The 17,202-nt window shown below is 38.6% G+C and overlaps 1 protein-coding gene across 3 annotated transcripts in view; it reads right to left on the minus strand.

Moving 5' to 3' along the window:
- Positions 1-158: 158 nt before the first annotated feature.
- The window catches only part of LOC149090291 (neuronal-specific septin-3-like), a 53,983-nt gene continuing 36,939 nt past the window's right edge, over positions 159-17,202 (minus strand). For 2 of the 3 annotated variants that reach the window (XM_089233866.1, XM_089233873.1), the window contains exons 4-11: positions 10,487-10,660; positions 9,020-9,166; positions 5,656-5,737; positions 5,406-5,543; positions 5,090-5,207; positions 2,819-2,914; positions 2,250-2,398; positions 159-1,076 (exon numbers count right to left, since the gene is read on the minus strand). In XM_089233866.1, coding sequence (XP_089089992.1) covers positions 926-1,076; positions 2,250-2,398; positions 2,819-2,914; positions 5,090-5,207; positions 5,406-5,543; positions 5,656-5,737; positions 9,020-9,166; positions 10,487-10,660 — 1,055 coding nt within the window. In that variant the 3' untranslated portion in view covers positions 159-925. Of the gene's footprint in view, positions 1,077-2,249; positions 2,399-2,818; positions 2,915-5,089; positions 5,208-5,405; positions 5,544-5,655; positions 5,738-9,019; positions 9,167-10,486; positions 10,661-12,113; positions 12,438-17,202 lie in introns of those variants that run through there. The other variant, XM_089233879.1, reaches the window with a different exon arrangement.

Here is a 17,202-nt window from a genome sequence, read left to right on the forward strand (position 1 = left end):
CGGTGAATACGACCGTCAGACTGTTAGGTACATGCATTCACACTTCCGGCACAACTCAATCAATAGTAAATTGGGCATGGCAAGAGACCAGAGTTGTGCTTGGTTTAAAAGAAAGTAAAAATGTCTGATCAATGTTATAAGCAGAAAATTCAATAAAATGACATTGAATTAAAAACTGTTTATTAAAATTATTTGCAATGATAAAGTGCATAAAAAAAGGGGGAGATTCAAAATTGACACCACGCAATAAAATTATGCTATAGTGTAAAATAATCACAGGTCACATGCATGAAAATGAACAATTTGCGTCAACGTGAAGAGTTCTTTCTCATAAATTATGGCACCTAATACAAAGAGATGGATCATCAATAACAAAAATCAAGGCAATTTCCTCCGATAACTTTTTACACGTAAAACATAGAATAATGCTTCAATTATGTTCTTATCAAGTTAAAATGCCTGAAATACATGTATTTTTTTGCTCTGAACGACATTAAGCATTTCTCAGAGAACTTTTTAAAAAATTACAATTTTCGTAATAATCCTCCATAGAAAAATGCTTCAAAATAGTCCATCTTGAATTGACCAATGACACATATTCCCACAGTATTTCAACACACACAAGGCACATGCAAATAATGAGGAATTCATTTTTATCAATCATGGTTGCCATGGTCAATGAAAATTTTTCTTCTAAATAACTGTCGGATAGAGAGAGAGAAAGGAAAAAAAAACACCATCTGCATATTTTAAACAGGAAAAGAAATTCGAACAGACGTAATCTGCATTTTTCATCATCGTGACAATAGCGAAGCCTTCACTCTGGATAGCTCTTGTCGAAGGAGCAGTCCAACTATCAGTCCGAAGTAGAAATGCTCATTTAAAAATATATGTACAAAATAGACTCTCTTATAGACACACTTGGTTAAAGACTGCTTTCGTTGAGATTTTCAATGTCTATGGCTTGTCCATTCAGATGGTGATGGTGGAGACCGTCCCTGGTACGTAATTTTGTGCGCCTGTACTTCTCGTAATGTACCAGTCTCGTCACTTCCACAAGATCTTGCATGTGAGTTCTGTCAATTGAAAAAATATATATTTTATATATATGACGTACCACTTCAAGTTTAATTTCTATATTTATATTCAAATCTTTTGATTTCGATACACAGGAAAATTCATTTAAGCATGTACAAACTACAAGAAGAGACCGGTCACAAAGATCCAGACCTGCAGAAATTGAAACTCCTGTGATACAAAAATCCTGCAATTTATTAAAAGAATCTGGCAAAATGTAGTTTTGCATGCTGATTTTTTTTATGGCCATAGGAACCAACTGGAGAGGTAATGTGCTGCAACACTACAACCAAATCTTTGAAAAGTTATGGATTCCCAAAAATGGATTTTGGGATTTTTTTGGGGGGGGGGGGGAAGGGAAATATTCAGCTTGTAAAAATAATCAAGCTAGCGCATACAATTTTTTTTCTGATTTGTCAATCCTTGCTATATACCAGGGCTTAATAAATTGCAAAAAATCTAGGCACACGTGGCAACAGAAAAAATTTTTAGGAGCCAAATATTTTTTAACCACAGAAAAAAGATCTAAAGTAATGCTTTTTTTGACATTTTCAGGGCATAGTGATTCTCTTTCATGTTGGCAAATATGTTGCCATAATTCCCAAAAATTTTGGGCTGCTTTCAGTCTGCAATTTAGTATCGACGCAAAACTTACTATTGTGGGAGTTTACAAATCACAGTATCCTGAAAGAGTATTAGCTGCCCCTCTCTCTCTCACATCTGAATAACTTCTATTGATGCAGGGCCATCTTAAGAGCATCTTAAGAGCATGGGGGGGGGGGGGGGGGGGGGTCCCGGGACAAGTGATTTTTCTGAGGCCCTTTCTAGCAAATATACATGTTCTCTAGAACATTACAACCAGATCTCATGTTTATGAGGTACATACATTAAGACGAATCACAGACTGCAGGAAGAGGATGGCTTCTGACCACACAATTTTGATTTGTTCTTCCTCAGTCTATTCCTTGCAGAAGCTTATCTATGCCCAACTGAATTTTTTTGTATTCTACAAATATTTTCATTCGTAAGACCTGAATTACGCTATAAAAGTTTGATAAAAGATATTTTACAAAACTTGAAAAATAGACCACTAATCACAATTGTTACATTTGAGCAAATGTAACCAATGCGCATGATGGAAAATATTGATAAGGAAAAATAATATGGCACACCTTATAAGCATATCCCTCAAGTCAGGGAATTCACAATGTTCTCTGTTTTCAACTTCCACAGTTCCCCATTTAGTTCGCCGACCATAGATGGTCCTTCCATTTATTTGATGTTGAATATCGCTACCTACGACTGCAAAAGGTATCATCTCCTATAATCAAGATAAAGCACAGAAAATCAACAATGAATTTAAGGGAATTAATAAATCAATGGATTAATACACAAAACTTTTTTCAATTAATATTTGAACAAGAAATTAAATAATATCAAACTAATATTTTAGGGGCCATTCAAGTATTACGTAAGCAGATTTTCAGCCATTTTTGACCCCTCCCCCGTCAGCAAAATTTCGTCAACAGCTTAGAATATTTCATATCTTCAAAAACGGGTGGTTGATGACATAAGAAACCTTCAAACCGCCCCCCCCCCTTGTCATCAAAAGTCAGCAAATCCGAACCCCCCCCCCCCTCGATGCTGATGTAATACTTGAATGACCCCTTAGCAAGAAAATACAAATTTTTTCAATGGAAATGCTAGTTAATGTACAGGGATTAAATTTCCGCAAACATACCCTGATATCATTATTGCAGATTACATCATCTGGATCATCTTCTAGCTCATTCATTGGGTAGATATTTATTCCATGTTTCTCCAGATCTTGTTTTATCTGAAAAAGATCTACTTGATGATGAATCGATATATTTTAAGTTGATCAAGAATATATTTGAGAACCCTTATCTTTGAATGTATAGCAAATACTTAATATTAGGGCTCAGATTTTTATGACCTAAAGATGAAACGTTGTTGGTGATCAGTTAAAAAACTTGAAATTCGAATTTTATATTCAGGGTTCCCTAACCTATCAGCAACAACGTTTCATTTTTAGGTCCCGAAAATCCAAGCTCTACTTATTATATACACACAAACATTACTATTTTGTAAAAACATCAGCAAAAATTAATGCTATTAAAACACAGACTACCCTATATCTACAGATTACCAAGGAATGCCAATCTTTTCTCTCTCACTAAATAAAATGCAGTGTAAACTCAAATTATCCAACTCTTGATTGTCTAGAACTCTCATTTCGATAGAAAATTTTATCACTTGGGAAGCTAACTTGAAGAGATAATCAGTGAGGTAGAAAATTCCTCCCACACTAGAAGAACCAAACCAGTTATTTTGACTGAATTCGATCCTCTCGTGCCACTTTCATAATGAATCCTTAGTAAATTGAAATTTTTGTAACTTTAAAAAAAAAAAATATTGACACATTATTTGTCAATGATTAAAGAATGCCAAGCAAGTTTCTCCCCACCCTTCATGGTCCTACTACCTAGAAGCACCATGACCAGGTAATTCATCAGAAATATTTGACATTTTCATTGGATGCACAGTAAATATTCCATCAAATTATGCCATAAAAAAACTACTTTAGAGAAGTTGCTTGGTTAAATAACCAAAGATGCAGTGAATCTGAAGCTATATGGACCTGAACTTTTCTATCCTGTTCCATGTTAACCATAAAAGATGTCAAAAAATGGATTGGAGATAAACATTATCAATAATGGAACTCAAAGCAGGACTGCAGACAAGCCAAACTGGCCTTGGGAATCCAACCAAATATTGCCAAAAAAAAAACCCTATATCACTGAATAGGAAACAGAATCGACCGGTTATACAAATAGTCACTGGTCATGCTAACTTAGCAAAACATCAATGCAACTGTGGCTATACAGATTTGTCTATCCCTCCAGTGTGAGAATACTCCACTTCACTATATAGGACGATGCCCTACATTCTCTATCTCAAGAAGGAACTACCTTGGTGATCATCAAGTGATGCAAACAAATAATCATCAAAAGTAACTCGTGTACTTTTCAATAACTTCGTGTTGAGTTTCCTTCCATATCCTCAGGAGAGAGATCTCTGCTCCTTCCCCCCCCCCCCCCTAAAAAGATATAGCAGATAGGAGCAGCCTCCTCATTTATTTATATATGGGCGATATCGTTTGCAGGTATCTCTTGGGAAAAGGGGGATGTCCACTTACAGGTTCTAGTATTCAACAGAATGGAACAGTTACACCTTTCATTCCCAGCCATCATTACAAAAACTTCTGGGAACTCCCTTCACATCTACATGACCCATAATTTACATTACACTACTTGGTGTCAGAGCAATGGACAAAATTTCCTAAGCTCTTGGAAAACCAATGTTTGATGATGATGCTTGGTTATAAAAGCAGATACTCAGAAATAATGTTGCTAAAACAGTTTAAACAAAGGATGACCATATCGGCTTCAGGTCTGTTGTGTGAATGTATGTTCAACTACAAATAATGCTATTTGATCCTTTGGAATGGAACCAGATTCACCTTTAATTGTACATAAAACCATATCACATCATTCTTTTCAATAGATTAAGCGACTCATCATGAGAGAAACAATGTTTTTCCATGAGAAATCTTCATTTTATGGAGATTTTTGTCTGCATAAAGGTCTATCCCCAGAGATCGGCATAGCTCGTTTCCTGTCAGAGAATTCAATTTTATCTTAGTTAAAAAAAATATTATTCTTCCCTCTATTAGCCTATTCATTCACACTCATCAGGCACGGTTCCAAATACTATCCCAATATGGAGAGAAGACAAATATTGGAAAAGAAATGGCCCGTGACTGTCAGACGCGATTTTTATCTGAGGCAATTTAACTATTAATGTTTATAACGCTAATTGGTTCATATCATAAAAGAATTGAGGGAGGGAACTGTCTGTACTAGAGATATTTGCATTAAATGAATAGACAAAGCAATATATTTTCTGGGAAGGAAAACAAATATCTCACCCGCTGCTTAAAACTTGACCGTTCTTCAACTGTCAGAGTATCTGCTTTGGCAATGACTGGCACAATATTCACAACCGAATCAAGCCTCTTCATAAACTCGATATCAAGAGGGGTCAAGCTATAAAAACAAGGATTTGACAAAGTCAAATACACATGCAAGCATAATGTATTGCAACAGGGTCTTTCAAATAAAAATATTCATTTTCAGAAAATATTCTATATATACTGGTATACATAAAAAAAACAATGTTTTTCCACCAAAAAAATATCAATTTGAATTTTTGAACAAAAACAGCCAATATTCATATTTACTTACGAATGACCTGTCGGAGGGATAAAATACAAACAGCAATGTACCCTTGTATCAGGAATGTAATTTTTGCGAGCTACACTTTGTTCTTCTGAGAGATATTTATCGAATTGCTCATTGATATAATCGAGGATCGGTAGCCAGCTGCCAAAATAAAGAACAGAATCAATAAGAACAATACAAGATCAGATCAATACACCATAAACTCATATAGGCGTCGGTTTAAACTTAAGAAAAATGTTTGATGAACAGTTACCAATTTTCATTGTTAATATGGTCCCCAAAACCCGGTGTATCTGTTACAGTTAGCCTCAAACGAACTCCTCTTTCTTCTAATACTGTAATTGCAAAAATACATGATCATAAGGGTTTTTTTTTGTAAAAAAACAGACATCGCTATGAAAGCTTTGCATTGAAATTCAAAACTTTTATGATAATACAATATGATTAAATATGTATATACCAAAATTACTTTTGAATCTGAATTAAATTCATTTTAAAAACATATTTGTGTACAAGAATTTTTCCAAAACTTAATATTTCTGTACAGATTTAAGTGCCAATACGAGATCTTGGGAAATTTCAACACAGAAAGGGTGCCCTGATAATTTTTTTCTCGCACATCTCATTGTGTGAGTGACCTCTTTCTCTTGCGTCTCGAGTATATGCGGTGTCGAACAAAACAATGCAAAATTATGTTCACTTCACTCATAGAAAAAAATCATTTTTAAACATCAGTTATCTATACTTATGCTCCAAAACTTCACAAATCTTAACTACTGAAGCTGGATAAGTGGTAAAAAAGTCAACCTTATTCCAGCTAAAAATTAATATTTATTGAAAATATAAACCAATACAATAAATAATGCAAGGCTTAACAAATGGCAGATCACTGTGGCAACTAGAAAATCTGAATTGGAATCAAAAATGTTCTATACATGATTGCTAAATTGTAGTCTAAAGATGACACAAAATTTCCTGGTTTCATTGAGCCCCAAAGCAGAATGTTTAGCACTGTTCTGCGATGAGCCTTCAGCTGACTGGAAATGTTCTGCGGTAAAAATCCCCAAACATGTAATAGTGTTTTTTTTTGCACTTTCTCTTAAAATTCTTCCAAATTGTTCTGCGACGTCCGTCACAGATTTTGGCACATTCTGCTTTGGGGTCATTGAGGAATGGCTGGAGAGACATTCTCCCCATTGTTCTCATGCAGAAGAAGGCCCAGAATCCTTGGCATTATGTTCAGCAAGGGTTAACACAATAAATAGGTTATCGCTTTAAGTTCAGCAATGTATAGTCAAACGTCAGAATTTGATTGAGTAATCAATGAACTGAATAAGCTTGACTTAGATACAGTAACTTACAAGCACTCATAAGTGCTGTTGGTATAGAACAGTATTTTCCCAAAGTGGGCAGTATTACCCCCTGGGGGGTGATGGAAAGGTCCACGGGCGGGCAGTAGAAGCTTAGGGTTTAGTATAGGATCCTATGGGTTGACTTAAGTTGGGGGGTGATGAGAAGAAAACATTTTTGAAAAAGGAGGAGATGGAACAAAAAGTTTGGAACACTATGGTATAGAGCATAGTTTCCCAACCTTTTTTGTCCCATCGCCCCTTCTTCAGAAATTTTTTCCTCCCATCGCCCCCCCAATGCAATCTACCCCCATAGGATCCTATGTTAAATCCGTAGCTTCTACCGCCCCCCTGGAACATTCCATCGCCCCCCACCGGGGGCGTTAACGTCCATGTTGGGGAATCACTGGTATAGAGTATACTTTCCCAACCTTTTTTGTCCCATCGTCCCCTTGTTCAGAATTTTTTTCCCCCCATTGCCTACCAACCCAATTTAACCCACAGAATCCTATGTTATACTCGAAGCTTCTACAGCCCCCCTAGAACATTCCATCACTCATGTTGGGAATCACTGGTATAGAGCATAGTTTCCCAAACTCTTTATTCTACCCCTCCCTCTTCTTCAGAAATTCTTTTCTCTCATCGCCCCCAACTCAAACATACCCATAGAGAATCCAATGTTACAACCATACCTTCTATCGCTCTCTCCCAGACCATTCCATCGCCCACAGGAGGCAATATTGCCCATTTCGGGAAAAACTCGTACAGAGAATGGAAATAGCATGCAATAAATGCAGCGGCTTACCACAATGCAAATTTTATATTTTGTTCCCTAGTGCATCTATTCAAATTATGAACAGATACTGAAGACATGAGTTGCCGTCTTGCCATGCTCACAGTTTAAAAAAATCTCCCCAGCCCTTTGCACCCTCTAAAAGTGAACCTAAACTGTTACATACCAGCATCAAGAATGTAACACATTTAACTCATGCAACCATGTAGAAAAAATTGTGATAAACAAAAATATCAAAGATTGTGAATAAACTAAGATGAAAGGGTATGGGAGAAAAATTTTGACGTGGTGGTTTGCAATGCTCTATCAACTACATCAACAGGGAGTGGTAGTTTCTGTTGTTCTTTAATACCATATAAGCCCAGTCTTTTTGTTGTTTTTAATGAGAAAATATCACCCCCCTCTCCACCGAATCATATAGCTACATGAACTCTGCATGGCTAGCTTGAAGTTAATATGCCTTTATAAAAAGGGAAGTTATTATGGGGGCTCTAGCTTGAAAATCCACAATTTCACTGGACGATGTCATTTAGATAGCATTAATAATCAGTAGAGTGATTTTTGCAGCTATGTTCAAACCCACAGAACAGATTCAGTCAAAATCAAGCAAAAAAAAATCAAAAACATTGGCTTTTATACCTGGTGGACTGACATTGATTATACAGGTATTAGATGTGTGAGCATCAGAAATCTTTTAAATATTACTTAAGTAATTTATGGGTTGAATGAGTGATTTCCAAAGATAAAGAAACAGCAAACAACAATGCCTCTTAAGAGCATCATAGCCACCCCCTACCCCCCGGCCAAGGGATTTTTCTGAGGCCCTACCTAGCAAATTCTCAAAAAATTCAACTGCTTCTCATTTTTCTGAGGCCCCTCTTCTCTTGAGGCCCGGGTGAGCCCATGCATTAAGACGGCACTAAGGCTATAGGCTGTAACTAGGCTGGGGCAACCAGAGCACTGACCCAAAGCCCCGAGCCAAATAGGGACCCCAAAAAAATTCACACTTATTTCGCATAATAACCCTTTCAAGGATCCCAAAAGGCACACCATGGTCCTGAGTAATGCATTAGAAAATTTGAATAATTTCTCATTGTAACTTTTATTTCATGAAAATATATGAATTTTTTCCCTCCTCTAAAAATACACTGAATTTTGGGCTGCTTATACACAGGTTTTCAATTTATTGAAGTTTTGGTATTCCTGGAGTAGGTCGGCTTATACACGAGTATATATAGTACATCAATAGTCAAAAACATCCTTTTTTTTCACCACAACCTTCAATTTCTGAGTCCTTCACCAATTATGAAGCAACCTTGCTTGGAGAAGGTTGAAGAATAAATAAAACATTCATTATTTAGGAACCATTTTTCTTGAGAAAAAAATGTCATAGTTGGCTCCAAAAGAAATTTCGCTGGCAACAAAATATTTTTCTGTCAAGCTCTGGAATAACAAGAGATATCTATACAACTTACCATGGCTGACTGATTTAACTTCTGTGGTTTTTGGAATCTTGTACACAGAGATGATAGGATCTCCTCCATTTTTGACACATGTCCTCCTACTCACGTTAGCTTTAAATAAGGTATTGATGAGAGTGGATTTCCCTAAACCACTTCGACCTTGAAAACAAGAAAATTCAAAGAGAATTATTCGTGCAATTTATGATTACGCTAGGTAGTAGACATTTGTCTATTTATCCGAGACATACGCAGGAAAGGGCACAGGAGACCCATGCAACACCATCTATAGCAGAAGGCCTCTGTGCGAAGCACGTCACGTCACTGAAGAAGGTCATCTCACCTACAGCCATTGGATATACTACAAAAAAGAATAAAGATGGTGCATGCATTGGCTATAGATGAGATGACCTTCTTCAGTGACAACTCAAACTTCACGCGGAGGCATTCTTCGTTGGCCATAGTCCCCTCCCAAGACCATCAAAAATTAAAAAATTTTTAAAATATATTTGTAAAATAATTAAAATATAGAACAGGGGCTCTCAAATGTTTTCCACCAGCAGTGCCCCTTACCATAATCAATGCTTATCTGTGGTTGCCAGAGCAGTTAAACAGAGTCTCTGAAAAACCTTTGTCGGTCCATCTCAGCGCCGTCACGGTGCACAGTTTGAGTACCCGATATAGAAAAAGAATACCTTAAAATGTTATCTTAATCAATTTCTGTTGACTTGAAATGTTTTTTAAAGGTTATTTAAAATTCTTTGTAAGGAATTCATTGTGCCCTCCCCCAAACTAGACGTGCCTCTATTAAGATCAACTCTGCATACACCTGATTCTTATATATTCAATTATATTTTGCCATGACGATTGGAAAAAGGATAGATAAAACACAACAAGGACCCATTTTACTAACATGAAAGCACCACTAGTTACATGAATTACCTGTTGCTACAGACAAGATGATTTTAAGAGGCGTAACAGTCCACATACAAAATTTTTTTGTCATAAGATGCATAGTTGGATATGAAACAAAAATTGCCGGAGGACACAACAAGCACGAGTTTTATGCTAGCAAAATAAATACATGCTGAGCCCTCAACTGTCTTCAAGTTTTATTTCCGACCATGCACTCCACGACAAAAGATGACAGTCTTGATGTGCTCTTCCCCAGTGTTACTTGCACTCCCGGCCCTAACACTGGTCACATTGAGCCGCAAGTGATTCTGTTTCATTTCTCTCCCCCCCCCCCCCCATTAATTTCTGGTTTGTTATGTGTATGACTGGGCTTTTCACTTAGATAAAAGATTTAACACACCGCAGGCTTCAAAGGTTAAGAGCCACTGCACTACCCTATTTTAAAGTTTTACTCTATTTTTTAATTTTTTTTTTAAATATATAAAATATAGATTCTCTCACACACATCACAAGGCAAAAACACTTTTTAAAAACATTTGGAAAAAAAATTGGAGCCAACATAATTACCAACAACTATAATGTTGAACTCAAAGCCTTTCTTTAAAACTTTCTTCCGTATTTGGTCCTGCAAAGTGTCTATACCAACATAACCTGAAACATCAGTCTTTAAATTACCCCACTGGGTAGTTTCGGACAGGGTGTCAGTCATAATTGTTATAAAAGCATTTACACTAAGCTGGCCTGAAACAAACAAAATAACATATTTAAGGTTCTATGATACGATTACAAAATACTATAAACATTTAGAAGCATCTAATAAAGTGACATATAAAATCACGTTCCGATAAATACTAAATCATTTTGGATAAAAAATTGATTGTTCACTTAAAGAAACGATTTGAATTCCCATAAAAATTATTGCTTATTGATTATCAATTGTCAGGGACATCGGAATTAGGGTGCTATAGCACCTAAAATGTTTTTTGTAACTTGCAGCAAAGCACCCACAGAACTAGTTTGAAAAACCAACATCTCATACATTAAACTCACCAAGGAAACAAGGGTCTAAAGAACAATGCCATGGAGAGAACTGGATTTATAGTTTTGCCACTCTTCTCCCATTCAAAACAAATTTTCTTGGCCCCCACTCAAATTTGCTGCCCTGGGCTACAGTTGGCTTAGCCCTTCCCCCTGCATTCCCTGTAAATATTTTGGTTGTTTCCTGAACTGACCACTCGCTTTCCAGATTGGCCTGCTCTTTCACTCTCTAGGTAACTATTTTGGTCCTTCACATGCCTGCAAACTCCTTAGGTCATTCCATTGCTCACTCACACACTGGCAAATTCTCTATGTAACTCTTTTGATCCCTCAATTACCTGGTCCTCACTATCTGGGTGGCTTTTCTCATGCGTTCTAGGACTCTTCCTATCATTGAATGACACGGTTCTCCAAGTCACTTTTTCGTTCATTCACATACTTGCAAATTCCTTCATCTGGTCACTCACTGACCAAGTTTTTCGCTTTCTAGGCAGATTATATGACTTTGTAACCTGCAGACTTAACAAATCTTGCAGTCCTCTTATCTACTAATTTTCTTGCCCACTCATTCCTCAAATTTGCTGTTCTGGACCTGTTAAGCCCCATGTAAATACACCTTTGGCCCAGCTCCCCACAGTAGACTGGTGGGGGGAGGGACCTGAGGTGAATCTTTTTTTTGTTTCATTACACTATTTCATATGTTCACTTAAAAGGGCCCCGTGATAATCAGGCAGCCTTAAAATATATCCTACCCGAGTACAGCCTGGGGCATTCCAAATGCATAGAGAAATGTGGGGAGGGGGAAAGAGTCCCACAATGACATTTGGTCAAGAGCAAGTACTTCAAATTCATGGGCAGAAACTTCCAGATGGGCCCCCAAAACATCACTTGGCCCGGGGTGGGGCGTAATGTGACGGCCCTGGAGATAATTATTGCCCAGGGGCCCGTTCAAGAATGTAGGAGAGGGGAAGGCGTCCATTAGCACCAAAACAATATCAAAGGAAACAAAATCAATTCCTTCATAAAACTTTAAAAAACATCGAAATTTGAAGTACTTGCCGGCATCATATAAAATATGGAGGTGTGTGTGATTATACGTAAAAGCAAGGCTTACACAGGGTGGGGGGGGGATAACTGAGAAATGACTGGAACTTACCGAGTTATAGACATAAAAAGCGGTTGATCCACAGCTTCAGCCAATCAGATAATAAAATAATACAAAAAAACCGCAAACAACTCGGTTCATTCAGCCCGAGGAAGGGGGGGGGGGACGCAAAATTATCAGCAGCAGCACACAATGGTCTGTCACCGACACACGTGAACGCGGTATTTTAAATCAACATGACTGGACTGGACTTGACTTGCTGATGATCGCTTTTAAAGCCGGGTTTCCCCTAGGAGCAGTTTTTTTGCGCCGCGTACAGCGTGAATCACCCAGCACGACACGCCGTTCACTCACCAGTAAGAAAAAAAGCGATATGGCTCTTTTTTCCTACAGAGCGCAATATGACTCACGCCAGCTCTTTAACAAGTCCGGCGTGATTGGCCGACTTCTTCTGGAGGAGTCAAATGCGTCGTGCACAGCGCGTTTCGACACTTTCGTCGTGTTTCCCTTCTCTTCGTCTTGATATCTTTTCACTTTTTTGTCGTGTTTTCTTTCCCTTATTTTCTGTCTCTCAAGACGAGTTTACGTCGGGCGTGATTGGCAGCAAGGGCGTACTACCTAGGGGGGGGGGGCGGCAGCTGCCCCCTCTGCCCCTCTTTGGGTACGCCCATGATTGGTCGACTAGTTTTTGGAGGAGGTGAATGCGTCGCACGCGGCTCGTTTCGCCGATCTCTGCATTTTTGTTTTGTTCTAGAAATCAAACACTTGAATGAGAAGATATGCAGATGACAGAACAGCTGATACACTACGTTATAGAAAACCACAAACGCGCAACGTGATGAAGATGAACTTTTCTGCCGACGCGAAATGATTCTATTCAGTTCACGCGGAGCAGAAAAAAACCTGCTCCTAGGAAAATAAGGATTTACCGCAAAATGATGAATCACTGATGACTCTCTCATTAAGAATATTAGATTCGCCTTCTCTTTTCCGCGGCATGTAGACGAGAGGCTTCGATACAGCAATTGTATCTTTCGAATTTCAAATTTTGTTTTTGATACGTGTGCAGAATATTGAGTATGAGAATGAGCAATCGCGGGTCTGGTGGCCACCCACTGGTAAAGGACCCACTCCCTTCCCTCATACCACAACTCTCTGAGCTGAGGTTATGTTTTTTTTTTGGCATTTACACTCCAGTATTTGAAGGGGTGACCACATCAATGACCTCCACGTATTGCAGTATATGGGGGGGGGGGGGAGTTAGGCTAGGGTATTTGGTGGTCCTCTGATAAAACTTTACAAAGGACCCACCATAGTGTGAAAAAAACAACAAAAAGAAAAAGGTAGGATTCATCCCAGGACCCCCCCGAGCTGGAGTCCTGTTAACTTTGTGGGCATTGCCGTCTAAAACGCATGGACCAGTGCATTGAGGGGCCTAAAATGCAGAAAGGGCCTCATGAAAATGAGATCTGGGCAAATTTTCGACACTTAGTATGTAAATTGGGAAGCAGAGATATTTCTAGCAGGTGAAGGGCCTCAGAAAAATCACTCTAGCCGGGGGGGGGGGGGGGGGGGGCTACAATTCTATTAAGACGGCCCTGCTTTTGCGGCCATGACCATATTCGCCTAAAAATTCTGTATACATTACTGGTTAGGCCCGTAACTTGGCTGGGGGAAACTGGGGCACTGCTCTAGTGCTCCGAACCGAATGGTGAGCCCATAAAAAATGTATACTTATTTTGAATAACGATGTTTTCTTGACCTCAAGAAAACATCTGCGCCGGGGCCCCCCGAGAAGGTACAGTACGGCCCTACTATTGGTGGCCATATCTTGGGACCTGGCCCTTATGCCAGGCTTTTAGAAGAACGTCCGATCACTTTTTTTAAATCTGGTTTTTTTCGCTCTTTTAACTTGTATTTGGCGCCCTTCCTAGAGCGGCGTTACGTGTGGCTGCACGGGTGTTGCATGGCCCAAGAGCCGCACCCGAATGTACTAGTACATCCATCATGATAAATCTCAAAATTTCACGTCTACAAATTTTTCCATTTTCACATTTCGTGCTAATTAAATTCACGGATGTTTGTGGAATTGCGATAAAGTAAAGGATCAGAGCGTAAACACGAGAGAATGGAATGGGAGAATTCTCAGTTCCGGCTCTTGAAGTAAAAACCTATCAAAAGTTCGTAAGAGAAAGAAAGAAAAAGGGTATGTAAAAAACGTATTACCCTTTAACCTTTCCTTCCCTCCGAAACTTTTATCTTGGTGATAATAAGGGATGCTTCACAAACTGATAAGATTTTAAATCCGTGATAATATCAAATCATTATTAACTGTCAAGAATTGCCCAGTTTGCTCATATTTCTTCAATGATTCGTTAATCACGAAATTCACTCCTTACCCAAGGAGTGTTGATTCGATGTGGGAAGGAGAAGTTCCGAAAACGTTGAATGATTGCAATCACGACCACTATCCCAATAAGGTGAGCAGGGCTTTAGCTCAGGGGATCAACCTTATGGTATATATTTGTTTTCATTTTTACGTTATAAATTTAGAACAAGAACTATCAAATCGTCAGCCCCCAGGGACGTCTTAAGAACATCATGGCCATGGGCAAAGTGGTTTTTCTGAGGCCCCACCTGGCTAGGAATGTCTGCCTACCAATTTACATGCTTACTCTTGAAAATTTCAAGATCCCATTTCCATGAGCCCCCCCATCCTCTTTCAGCCCCTGGGCAGTGCCTCTGTGGGTCCATGCGTTAGGACGGCACTGGTTAGGGCCCCCCCCCCCGACCTATATTGAAAAGGATGTGTTTCAACGTTTCTCTACGGACACGCGAGCCAGGGAGAAATTCCGAATTTTTAAAAGTACTAAGTAATAAAAATGAACTAAGCTGCACATTTTTCCCATATCACTTAAGTGACCAGTGGTACATTTACAGATCACTTACGTGACATGGGGCGCTGTATCAGATCACTTTAGAGGCGCGACACAGTTCTAGATCACTCACGCAGCGCGTGACACATTTACAGATCACTTAAGCAGCACGTGACACATTTACGAACCACTTAAGTAACCCACGGTGCAGTTTCAAATCACTTAAGCAGCCCGCGACACGTTTTGAAACCAATGAAGCGGCCCGCACTCTCTGACAGGTTGAGCACCCTTGCTCTAGGTCACTCTTTTGGTCATTCACTAACCTAGCCCCTCGCTGTCTGGGCAGAGGTGGATTTATTGAGGGCTATACAAATTTCGCCGCGCTTGTCCCATTCAACTGTTGTTCTTGGCCACACATTCCTCAAATTTGCAGCCCCTCTGAACTTGCCGCCCTGGGGCTATAGCTCCCCCTCCGTAAATACGCCACTGGCTATACTATTAATTTTAGAAGTTAAAAAAAAAAAAATCAACGTTAAAGGTTTTTTTGCATTTTTTAAATCAAGTGACCAAAAGAAAAAAAAAAGCAAAGCTTTCTCTACCATAGAAAGTTTTCATCTTTCTCTCTCTCCCTCTCTCTTTCTTTTAGGGGCCATTCATATTTTCGCTTCTCACACAACATTCCAAACGAGTAATAAACCAGGCAGGAGAATTAAAAAAAAACCTCTCGACCGGTTTACAGGTTTTTCTCGTTTAATAAACGTCCGAAGAAACAGGGAGAGAGAGCGACTTCTGACCGCAGCAGCAGCAATTTTATGTATTTCATTTCAGGCCTAAGGAAATAAATGACTGTCCTTACCCCCATCATAAGAAAGAAATTCCCACTCCCAAAGAAAGTGCATAACTGGTCGAATGAATGGGGCGAACCTGTTCCGAAACCCCTTCTGGGCCACCGAATAATTACGGAGCTGAAATTGCAGGGATACTTTACTATTCGCGATACTCAACAAGAGAGTTAATGGAGAACAAGATACGATATTGTAGGATTTTTCTCTTTTTTAAACTCTTGAGAGGATTCTCATTAAAGGACTGAGAAAGGAGAGGCTTTTCACCTTCCTTTAAATACCGACTCGACCGTGGAACTGAAACCGAGCTAGTGTATCGAAATCCACATTTTTTTTCTAGCAGAGATACCCTTCAGCACAGTGGTTCCCAACCGGGGGTGCGGGAGAGCATTTTTGGGGGTTTGCGAGATGAAAAACAAATTAAAAAATTTTAAATAATGGAAAATTTAAATTATGATAAAAATTTAATTTTTCAATCCCTAAAAAAAATATGGATCATACCAATATTTCGACACCTTATCTCGGTCTTTGCTTGCAGAAATATGTCAAGCAAAATTTGCATTGTAATAGTTTCTCTTTCGATTAACTAGCGGTCCTGCTTGTTTTCCATTTCGGTTGAGAAAAAAATACCATTACTCACCTAAACTAATTCCTGGTTTATTTACATTAGTACCTCGTGTTATAAGCATGTTGTGCTTAGATTTGATACTGTCGTGAACACACATGACTCAGGAAGAACGTCAAAAAATTCAGTCAAGGGTCAAAGAAGCATTAATTTATAGTTTTTGCGGCTGGAATATCAATAAGCGAGATTCAAAATGTGAATCTTTTTTTCGAAATCTCAAAAGAATATTTAAAAAATAGTACGTTTTTTTTAGTTTAGTTTTTGAATTACCATTTAAAAAAAAAATCCAAAATTCAATATTAATCCATAGACGAAAAGACATTAAACAATAAGTAAAATAATTCATAGAAATTAAATATTGGGTAATTAATGTAATCAATTACAGAAAAAAGAACAGGAATTTTCTTACAGATAAAAAAACGTATTTTCCAAGGGGGTGCGAGAAGGTTAAGTCGCATTGCTCTGGGGGTGCGGGAAGGAAAAAAAGGTTGGGAACCACACATTGCTTTAGCAGATGCGGGGCGCCGGGTCACTCGGGGCCAGGCAGATCCACCTTCAGGGATGTGCGACAGGTGAGTTCGTACCGGGCCCCGCGATTCGGAAGGTCCCTCACTCACGGTAGTAGAAGTAAAAAAATATATAAATGTATAAAAAAAAAATACTTTTTTTTGTGGGGCTTCTGATTTTATTCTGGAATTTTCATCATTTCTGGAAATAGTTCTTTCGTAAATTCTTAATATCCACTCATTCTGGAATTAATTCTGAATTTTTATCGATTCTGGAATAATTTCGCTCAT

The sequence above is a fragment of the Pholcus phalangioides genome, unplaced genomic scaffold (genome assembly GCF_987345545.1).
Source record: "Pholcus phalangioides strain wild (caught in Gottingen) unplaced genomic scaffold, Ppha-v1.0 ptg000001l_1, whole genome shotgun sequence".
NCBI lineage: Eukaryota > Metazoa > Arthropoda > Arachnida > Araneae > Pholcidae > Pholcus > Pholcus phalangioides.